The following is an 11161-nucleotide window of genomic DNA, read 5'->3' as shown; positions in this document are numbered from 1 at the left end:
GAAATTAAACATCCTAGTATTATTATAAAACCAGTTTTGACTTCATGGACCCCCTGAAAAGGTCTCAAGTCATCTGGGGGTCCCTGGACCACACTTTGACAATCCCTCAAATACAGGATTTGAAGCTGAGACCATGGCTTTAGTCTCAGTTCTGTTACTAATTTGTTGGATGACCTTAGACAAATCATTTCTCTTTTCTTAGTCTTAGTTTTTTCATCTGTAAAGTGAAGGGGCTGAATTAGATCATCTATAAGGGCCCTTTCACCTCAAAAATCTTAGGATTTAGGGCATCTGGGTAGCACAATGGATAGGGAGCCAGGTCTAGAATTGGGAAGACCTAGGTTCAAATCTTACCTGAACCCTTGGCAATTCACTTAACTCCAGTTATGTAGCCTATTGTGGCTTTTTTTTTTTTAAACCTGTACCTTCTGTCTTAAAATCAGTACTAAGTATCAATTCGAAGGCACTGTGTTCCTTTTGTATCAGTTCTGCTCTCCACTGTGCCACCTAGCTGCCCCTTGCTTTTTTGACTGACAGAAGTTATGGGTTTAAAAAAAAAAAAGTCCATGGAAGGACCAAAGTTGAGTTCTCCTTTCTAATCGAATCAAATTGGAATAGTACTCTTCTAGAATTCAGCATTTGTCTCCTATGTTTCTCTTCCCATTACTCACTATTTTTCACTAGCTTTTGAAATCCTTATCTTCCTTCAGCAACCTAGCTACCCTTCCTGGGAGAGTTCCCTGATTCTTCCAGTTGTTAGTGCTTCTTCCTTCCTCTTCAAGTTACTTTGCATTTATGTGTATGCAGTATCCAGCCAAGAGAATGGAAGATCTTTGAGGACCCTTGTTTGGCTTCTGCAGCTATTAGCACAGTACCAAACACTGAATAAATGATTTCTAAATATCTGTCAAATTGAATGGATCAACAACCCTCCTCCCCCAACATCCTGGTCAATGGGTTTTATACTTCTTCAGTAAAAATGTGGCCTTCCTGAGACAGAACCCTCTAACCCTACATCATGACTTCTTAGTATCCTTGTATGTCCTTGAAAACACGGACCTCCACCCAGCCTGTGACCCTGGACCTTACTGTCCATACCCTTAGGCTTCAGGGACTGGAGGACAAGAGCAAACAGAAACAGCCATCTCTTTGGGAGGAGTGGGGAGCAGCCAGGGGTTGCAGATCCCTTCTGATTGGAATGATTCCAAACTGCTTTGGATCTTTAGGGAATGATCCCAGTTGGTGTTCCACTGAACTGATAAAAAAGCCTTCCAGTCACTTACACAACCCTTCCCCTGTACCAACCCGGTTACATATTCAGATAGAAAGCAGTTACAATCAGAATCCAAGAATCTACTCTCTCATTCCTTCAGGCCTGGGAAGGCAGACACCCGGATGAAACCTGCTGGCCCCTGCCTGGAGCCCCAAAAGGAACGGGGAGGGAGAAAGGCAGGGAAAGCATCCAAGAGCCCAACCCACATGCCATAGAGGGATATCTGGCAATCAGATCAGCTCTGTTCTGTTACTGTGGTTACATGTACAGTCCTAGTGTTCACAGGCAAGTGGAGCCAGTTAGCCCAGGGATGGTCCATGGCCATTTACCTCCTTACAAATCCCACTCCTGGGGTCAAGAACTGCAGGTTCTTTTCCTTTAGCCTGGCAGTACTGAGCTGAACCAGAAAGGTGGAGTGGGCGGGGGAAGGAAAACCTACCACCGTGTAAAGTTGGAGGACTATTGTGGAAGAAGGATGTTCATCAGTTATTCTCTTCATGCAAGATGGAAAAATAGCCTTAAATAAGAAATGGACAGACAGGTCTCTGAGGAATAACGTGGGAGTCTGGGAGTGGGTCTAGGTATCAGGTCCCACATCTTATCAAGACAAATTATGCTAAATTAGCATCATTAACATAACCCCTATAGTGCAGAAGGGTCAGTGCTAGGCCTCAAGAAGAAATTGAGTATTTGTGGTCAAGAAGTTGGAGAACATAAAGTAAAACCCCTAAAAGTTTAATCACAATACAAGATTTAAAAGAACATTCGGACAATTAGGAAGACCTTTCACGCACAAGGAAGTACTGATTAACTAATAAAGTGCTTCAGGAATTGAGGGGGAGGGGCGGTACGGAGGCTGGGGTAATGATCCTCCTCCGACCGGGTGGTCTAAGGATGCTCGAGGTCGGGAAGGGGGAACGGGGTTTTAATCTTTTTACTGATTTTAGCTGCCCGCACAAAACTAAGGTTAGGATGGCACGTATTAAACATTGAATTCTGACTGAGGGCTACCTCAAAGTTGTTAGCCTCTAAATTCCAGCCCCTACACCACTTTCTCTCTTATTGTCCCATCTCCTCCTCCCGCTTCCAGGCCGGCCCACCTCCCCCAACCCGATCTCCCACATCACTCCTCTCTTTCCCTCTCCAGCCCGGTTCCCTTTCTTTTCCACTGAGCTTAAGGGAAGGAGGCGGGCTCAGTCTTCTCCTCCCACCAATCACTCAGACTCAACCTATTCTTCGTTCAGGACCTCCCTCCCCTCCTCCATTTCACCAATCCCTGAAAGCGCTACTCCTCCCCTCCCTCCCTTTCTGACTGGCCAATCCTGGGCTTATATTCGGGCCTCCTCCCCGCCCTCCCCTCCTTTCCCCACTTTCCTTCGGCTACGCGGGCGGCCGTGGGGCCGGCATTCTAGAAGGGGAGCCGTCCGCCTCTTCGCTTCTCCCGCGGGTGCCGGCACTGCGTAGGGAGCTGAGCAGAGAAGCCGCGGACTGGAGGCGCTGCTGTGTGGGGGTGCTGCTGCGGGGGGTGGGGAGTGCTGCTGCGCGGCGCTCAATAGCTGGGCTAGAGCCGGGAGTTGCTTTGGAGCGAGCCCGCCGCTTGTCCCGGCCAAGGCCCCTGGGGCGGGAGGGGTGGGCTGCTGGCGCTGGCCGTGGGGTGCGGTGAGGCCCCGTTCTCCCGTCTCTCCCTGGTCCAGAGCAGCCCGGGATTTGGGAAGGGGACTGTGCTGAGGCTGGACCCAGCTGTCCGAGGAGGAGACGCAGCCCGCGCACCCCGGCAGGCGGCTTGAAACCCTCAGTGCCTCGCATCCTCCTCCCGCTCTCACCCCCAGGTAGCTGCAGAGAAGCCCCCTTCTCTTGCTGTCGGGGCTCCCTCCTTGGACGATCTTGAAATCCTGGGAAGGAGGACGAGTGTACTAGGTGCTGTAGCCGACCGCGGCCGTGAGCTGGGGCCTCCCTCCCTCCATCCCAACAGGTTTGGGGGCGGGGGGCGGGGAGGAGACACTCCGAGCTGGCTGGACCCTAGCTCTACCCGGTTCCTTCCTCCTCCATGAGATTGCAGAAACTCGCCTGGAGCCCCTTCCGACTGTTGAACTGAACTCAGGGGACGAAATAGCTGTGCATGGACTTGGGGACACTTGGTTAGATGCAATGCAGCGAAGCGCGCCCCTCAGGAGACCACTTCGGAGTCTCTGACCTGGGAAGCCTTTTGGAGTTTTGTTTCTTTCTTCTCCCCTTGGAGATGCACGGATTGTTTCCTCCCTGCTCCTCCTCTTCCTCCTCCTCTTGCGAAGCCTTTGGAGGCTGTAAGCTCCCATCCAGGGCTAGTGAAGAGACCCAGGAGTTTGAACTTGAGACTTTGTGCTTATTCAAACTGAGACTTCCCTACCCCACCTCCACCAAGTACCCATTTCTCTGACTGTTTGCATTTTACTTGACGACTTTTGGGCCTATTTGATCGCCCTTATTCTTTTTGAGAAAAAAGGGTGGCGAAGAAGACTGTTAGGTAGTTTTTTTGTTTTTGTTTTAAACTCACGGTACAGGGCTTCTGACTCCGGGAACTTGCTCATGGCTTTCTTGATGAAGAAGAAGAAATTTAAATTTCAAACCACTTTTACCCTGGAGGAGCTGACTGCTGTCCCATTCGTGAATGGCGTACTGTTCTGCAAAATAAGGCTTTTGGATGGCGGGGATTTTGCCAGCTTGTCGTCCAGGTAGGAATTGTGTGCATGTTCTTTTCCTAATCTTGGTTCCAGCTCTGCTGGCCTACAGTTCCAACCTGGATGTCTGCCCCATTCCCTTGGAGGGAAGAGGGAACCTGTTTGGGGTCCCAGAGGTTCAGCCTCTTGTAGGGAATTGGAGAGGGCGAATCTGGAAAGCCCTAAGGCAGGGGTTTGTGGCTTCCAATAAGAAGTGGGTCAGGGACTTGAGAAATTATTTTGTATTACTCCCATTTGCATCCAGGGACAGATTTTTAAATGGCTTGATGTGCTTAATGGGAGACTGGAGCATTTTGGGTCACATCATTTACTTAGCTAAGAATCTTTCCTCACAACAACCCTCTGAGGTAGGTAGGTAGTAGTAGTAGGTAGTTGCAGGTATTCTTATTTCTTTATTGCAGCAGAGGAAACTTGAGGCTCTCACTCATTGGTAAATGTCAGAATCTGGTTTGGCACTCAAAGGCTCTTTCCACCATTCCTTGATAAATGGGCTAATTTCAGGACCTTTAGAAGAGCTTCTAACAGGAGCAAAGTGTTTAGCCGATTATCAGTAGTGATGCCAGTTAAAAGGGGTCTGCAATATTTATTTCTACTTTTTTTCCTCCCTTGAGACTTCTAAAAGCACTTCTCCATTAGACATTGAATAAATATTGAGTAGTTATATATCAGCTGGTTTGGGAGAGGATGGGAGGCCCCAGCTCCTCCATCTTGCCATCGTTCCATCTCATCCTCCCCTTCTAAATTTCCAGATCGAACTCCTGTTTTCAGAAAGCCTTCAGGTACAAATGTCCTGAAGCTTGCTTGAATTTAGAACATAGTAGGAGCTTAATAAATGCTATTTGACTGACTTGTTGCCTGAAATAATTTTCTCTGTCCCACAGAATGTAAGGTACCCAGATTGTCTCCCCCTCCCCCCTTGGCATTACTGTCCTCTTAGGACCTCAAAGAAGTTGCTTTGCATTGCAAATAGCCTTGTAAAAAAGGACTACTTGTTGCCAGGATTTTAGGAGTCATGGATTAGTTTGGTGAATTATGCTCCCCACCTGTACAGATCCAGCTGACTAACCACCAGCTGGGAACAGTGTGTAAATGGTGGCGAGGCCCTTTGAAAATATGTGGGCAGTCTCAATGCTACACCTTGTTCTGCACTGTTAACTGGCGCTGGGCCCTAACTGGACTTCCCTGCCCTGCCCCCTGTTTGCTTCAGAAACCTTCTTCCTCCTGTTCTCCCGTGAGTAGAACCTGCCCCAGATAATCCCCTAACCTTATGTTCCATGACTGCCTGCTTAAAGCAGTTAAAAGAACAGGACCCGGCTTACCTTAAAACCTGTTGCTCAGTTTTCCCAGAGGACAATATATCCCTCTTAGAGCTGAGGCCTCTCTGCTTTAAGGCAATTCACCGAGGCACCCTTTGCTGCTAGGGAATACTGGCCTGGGGCCTTGTTTTAGAAAGAATGTCCAGATTTACCAGGTGGAAGAGATTTGCACATCTAGAGAGGAATGCAAGTCTCTCACTCTCTGAATCCACACTTTCTAGCAAAACTGTTGCCCAAATAGAAATCTGCTCTGGGAAGAAGAGTCATATTATAGCAACTTTCCTTAGTCTCCTTCACTTGGGAATGTGATTTCTCCTTCTGAGTGGTGGAAGCTGCTTATCTGAGGAATTCTCTCCACCCTTGCCTGTGGTGGGGGAGGGACATAGATGTTTAAGGTCTTAGAAATCTTGTGAGGACCACCCAGGCCTGGGTGTGCTCCCTTCCCCTGGCCCAGGCAGGTTGCAGAATGCAGGCACAGTAATCACTAGCATTGCTTGCCAGCTTTGGGGTCTGGCTGGCCCAGCTTCAGGCAGTTTCTCAGCAGGCAATGGGGTGCTGATTGCCGCCAGGCCCTCGTAGAGGATTTGGCTGTAATTTAAACCAAGCCCATGGCTGTGGATTTTCAACTGCCCAGGCCAGTCATAAAGCAGCCTCTGGAGCAGGGGGTAGCTGGCTGGCTGGCTGGCTGCTAGTTGTTCCAGCACTCTTACCTGTCTGGCTTTTCTAGACAAAAGCGGTATAAGCCTCCGGTCCCCATCTGGAAAGTTACTGGTCTTGGCGAGAGTTGCCTGGATTTCACCTTTTCTTAACCTTTCTTCTTTTGGCAAGGCTCTGTGCTTCCCAGAAACTGGCTGAGTTTTTAAACAGTTCTGTATCAGAACCTTTTATCTGCTCTCTAATGCTTCTGTTCTCTTTTTTGTCACCTTGAGAGGAACAGGAGGTTGAAGAAAGCCTAGGAAGTTGCTTCAGAGGTCCCTTCCTTGACTGAAGCAGGCTTGCTCAGTCTCTGAGCCGGTTTAGGGCTGCCGAAGCAGTCAGGGGCCTTGCTAGTGCCAGCCAAAGTCCTAGGCCTTAACTACAGGAGAGTAGGATTGTGGAGGCCCCCATCCCTGCTTGTTCCAAAGGGTGTGGGAAAATTGGAAAGGGCTTGCTCTTGGGGTGAGTTGGGAGTGAGGGGCAGCAAATGATAAAGGAGGGATTTAAAAGGGAAATGGCCTTTCCTCTTTAGGCCTGCTGATGCCCCAATACTGTGTCAGTTCAGTGTGATAGGAAATTAGACTAGAGTGGCTACCAGGCCCATTTGTACTAAGAAGAAGCCATGCTCAGACCACACCTCTGCAGTGTCTGTCTTCCTAGTTGTCTCCAAGACTGTTCAGCACCATAGCAACTCCCTGAGTACACAGCTTTTTTGCCTGACCCAATTTGAACAGGTAGAACAGGTGGTAGTGTTCTCAGAGGATGGAGGCTGACTTGTTTGTTTCAAGCCTGTTGGGCTTGGGAGGAGCAGTAGAGATCTCAAGTAGCCACAGAAACAAGACCTGCCTTCATCTTTTCCTCAGGGGTCTTTTAGGTATGCTGTACTGAGCACAGAATCCCATATTTGGATCTTTCAGGGACAGATGAGTAGATTGGGAGCTGGTCCAGGGAACAGAATAAACAGCCAAGACCAAGAAGGGTTAGGGAGTTTGGGAGGTTGTATTTGACACCCCTAGAGGATGGGAGGCAGCTGTGGTACCAAATAGAAAGAACTTTTCACTGCACTTGGAGGCAAAGGACCTGGCTTTGCCTGTGTGGTCTTGTCCCTCCTTTTCTCTGAGTCTCAGTTTCCTTATCCAGGAGGTGAAGAAGTTAGACTAGATGGGATTCAAGGCTCCCTCCAGCTTCAAATCTGATTTCCTCCTTTCCCAGCTCTCCAATGGGACTGGAGCCCTAAATCAAATTATGAAGGTTACCCCTCCTCAGACAAGTCATTTATTTAGTGTCTACCAATGTATTGGGCTAGATATACCAAGGCAAAAACAAAAGGGAGTCCTTGCCCTCCAGGAGCTAAAGGACTTTGAGGGAATGATTGGATTCTGGCCACCTAACCATCTAGTTTCTAGGGCTTTGGAGCATTTTGAAAAGAGTGGGTCAGTCAGCAGCTTCCCCAGCTGACTTAGCAAAAGCCAAGTTCCCTGGGCCTCAGAGGAAACCGGTCCAAGCCTTTAAAAGCTCTTTAATGCATAGAATATTTATCCCACATGTCCTGGAGTGGGTTCCTGCTCTCTCAGCCAGGCTGGAGAGCAGGCCCTGCTGGCTTGCACCATTTTGTGGAGCTGATGGCCCCTCACCCAGGTGAGAGACAAATCCTGGATGCTAGCTGAGTGGGAAGGTATGAACATAGACTTGTTCAGAAATATGCTCTTAGACCTTATTCAGAGGGACAGATACTGTCAACTTTGGAAGGCAGTTCTTGCTCTTTTCTTTATCTTCTGCTTTGACTTCTGAGCAGCTTTCTTTTTTTCTTTTTTTCTTTTTAAGACCTTTGCTTTCTGTCTTAGAATAGATGCTAAGTAGTGATTCTAAGACAGAAGAGTGGCCATGACTAGGCAATTGGAGTTAAGTGACTTGCCCAGGAACACACAGTTAGGAAGTATCTGAGACCAGAATTGAACCCAGGACCTTCCCATCACAAGTCCTGGCACTCTATCCACTGAGCCATCTAGCTGCTCCATGACTAGGTTTCTAATTGTCCTTTCCTGGGTCTCTGGCTTGCTTCAGAGAGTCCTAACAATAGTTAGTGCCCATCATTCTAATCTGGTTTGTGGCTCCTCAGGTCATTGAACTTGGTATTTGCTTGATATAGATGCCACTCTGACTCAGGCCAGCAAGGTGTAGTCCCTGGCTTCCCTGCTTGTCTGACCATTGACCTGACCTGAAATTGCCCTACTCCAAGAGTTCAAAGGCCTTTCACCCTTTGGTGTTCTGGTGGTGGTTCGGTTTGATAAAGAAAAACCATGACTGAGACCTTTTTGTAGTAGTTAGGATATTTCATCTGTCCATAGACTAGATAACCCTGATAGAGTTCTGCCTCTGACATGTACTGGTTATATGACCCAAAGCAAGTTGATAATTTTTTTTAACCTTTACCTTCTATTATGGCAATTATAAAAAGGTTAAATGGCTTGCCTAGGATCACACAGCCAGTAAGTGTCTGAGGCTGCATCTGAACTGAGGTCTTCCTGACTGTAGACCTTGCCCTCTATTCCCTGAGCCATCTAGCTACCTAGATGAAGGTTAGCTTATTATAATTACTCATTTGTGGTGTGCTAGCTTCAGGTAGTAGTGAACTCTCATTCTCTAAGGATCTCTGAGTTTGTGGCATCCCCACCTCCTCCCAGGAGCAGGGAGAAGCTAGTCTGTTACACTAAGAAAGATGGCCAGTCATTAGTGAAGGTTCGATTCAGTTAAAGCATTTGTTAAGCACCTACTATGTGCTAGGTGCCACATATGCAAAGAGAGAAATGCAGTCAATAGTCCTTGCCCTTAAGCAACTCATATTCCTGATGTGGTGGGCTGGAGAGAAGAATTGGGGTGTAAAGGTGGTGATAAAATAGATACCCCAATAAAGAAATACAAAGTTATAAAAACTGGTATGATGAGGAAAGACCTGAGCAAAAGGTAGCATGGGATCTTTGCTTTGAAGAAAGCTAGGAATTCTGCAGAATGGAGGAGAGTGCATTCCAGACTGGGACTTTGGACCACTTGTTCAAAGATAACAGAGGGGAGATGTGGAGTGGCATGTATGGGAAATAGCTGGGCAGTCAGATTAGAACAGAACAAGGAGAGTGATTGAGGCCAGTTTGGGATAGATAGGAAGGTAGATGGGAACCAGATTGTGGAAAGTTTTAAATGCCAGGGCAATGGTTCTGTATTTTTTATCCCCACAGGATTTCTGAGCAGGGGAAGCGACATTGTCAGAGTTTTATGTAGCATGATCATTTTTGTAGCTTTGTGTGGAGGATGGGTTAGAGGAGAGACTGGGCAGTTAGGAGACTAATTAGGAGGCTCACACTACTTATAGTCCTTATGATAATCCTGTGAAATAGATTTATTAGGATCTCTATTTTACAGTTGAGGAAACGGAGTGACTTGCCCATGGTTACTCAGATAGTAGTAAGTGTTCAAGGCTAGATTTGAACTAGGGTCTTCCTGACTCCAGGCCCAGCACTTTAGATGGGTTTGATAAGACATAATATCTGATTAAATGAATTTGAGAGAGAGGAAAGAGTAAGGATGATTTCAAGAGGGCAGACGTCTAGGATGCTGCTGGAACAGGGAATTTAGATTTGTTCTCCTTAAGGGAGGCATATGATGCCAGTGTTAAAACTTGCTGAGAGCCCTCCTTTTCTCCATAGTCTGGATTGGTTTAACAGCTTTCAGTGGTACTGTTGATCATTCCTGTGCTAACAAATCCCTATGTCTATAGTTAATGGATGATGGATATTGAAGTTTGCATGCAAAATATAAAGACCTTACAAAGCAATAAATTATACCCTCTAACGTGGCTAGATTTGCCTCCTTACCTGAGATCATTTCTGTCTTTGGGCTACTTTCTCATTATGAAGAATGGAAGCAAAGCTTTCCTATTTGTCCTAAGACTAATTTAATTCAGAGAGTCCAAAACACTTTCTCCAGATGTCTGATCATGAATTTTCATCAAGTAGGGAACCAATTATGGGACAGACTAGTACACTGTACAGATGCTCAGGTGAGGTTCTAAGTCCCTCTTGAGGAAGAAGGAAGGATGCCCTTTCTAGAAGGAAGGTTGTGGGTGTGTCCTACTACCTCTCATACATTTTTTTTTAAACCCTTACCTTCCATTTTAGAATTAATACTGTGTATTGGTTCCAAGGCAGAAGAGGGGTAAGAGTTAGGTAATGGGGATTAAGTGACTTGTTCTGGAATCTCATAACTAGGAAGTTCTGAGGCCAGATTTGAACCCAGGACCTCCCATCTCTAGGCCTGGCTCTCTATCCACTGAGCAACCCAGCTGCCCTTTCCCATCCTCTCCAGTATATGTCTGTGCTTATTTACATGTTGTCTTCCCCATTAGAATGGAAGCTTCCTGTAGTCAGGGACTATTTTTTGCATTTTTTTGTACTGTACTTATCGGATAGTAATCATTTAATAAATGCTGGTTGCTTGGCTGACTGAAGGAAAATGGAGGTGGGGGTGGCAACAAAGGAGTTAGGTACAATAGTGGACCTAGATGCCTTTGGAGTATTGCCATGGGTCTGAGTCACTGTGGGCAAAAGTTGATCATGGCTAGCAGCAGCTAAGACCCCTCTGACACAGTCTGACTCTCCTATTGGCTTTGTTCAGTTTCTTCAAGCTGGAACTGACTAAGTTGCTGACTCTCTGTCTTGTGATTTAAAAATGAAAAAAAAAACTGTTCTGGGGTAAGGAAAGGGCATTTTCTTCTTTGGACTGCCTATGCACTAGCATAAAGAAATGGAGAGTAGATCTATCATTAGGGACAGCTTTAATTTCTGGGACCTGAGCTCCATCTGAGTCAGGGGCTCTCTGTTCCAGAGTTAGGGGGACCCATCCACCCCTCAGCTAGGAACCTGGGGGAGCGGGTAACACAGAGAATTCTCTTACACTCTAGCCTGTGAAAGACTAGAAAAAAAGGCCTGCCCCATGTTGAGCGAGTCAGACAGAGGGTCCTTTGTGCTGTGATCATGGTACTCAGCTCAAAGAGGGTGAGAACTGGAGTTCTCCACTATAGACTGGGGGGGTGGGAAGGAGGGGTATGGGGAGAAAGAAGAGGCATTTTTGGACTGTCTTTTGGAAAGTGCTATACAATCCCTCTT

General features: G+C 47.0%; 1 protein-coding gene across 1 annotated transcript in view; it reads left to right on the top strand.

Moving 5' to 3' along the window:
* Window positions 1–2624: 2624 nt before the first annotated feature.
* Window positions 2625–11161, top strand: part of EEIG1 (estrogen-induced osteoclastogenesis regulator 1) — a 45953-nt gene continuing 37416 nt past the window's right edge. Inside the window, exon 1 of the mRNA XM_056812469.1 lies at window positions 2625–3984. Coding sequence (XP_056668447.1) covers window positions 3839–3984 — 146 coding nt within the window. The 5' untranslated portion in view covers window positions 2625–3838. The remainder of the gene's footprint in view (window positions 3985–11161) is intronic.

This window comes from Monodelphis domestica, chromosome 1 (assembly GCF_027887165.1).
Source record: "Monodelphis domestica isolate mMonDom1 chromosome 1, mMonDom1.pri, whole genome shotgun sequence".
In the NCBI taxonomy this organism is placed as follows: Eukaryota; Metazoa; Chordata; class Mammalia; order Didelphimorphia; family Didelphidae; genus Monodelphis; species Monodelphis domestica.
The sequence above is the reverse complement of the archived record's forward strand: the minus strand, read 5'-3'. Positions and strand labels throughout refer to the sequence as shown.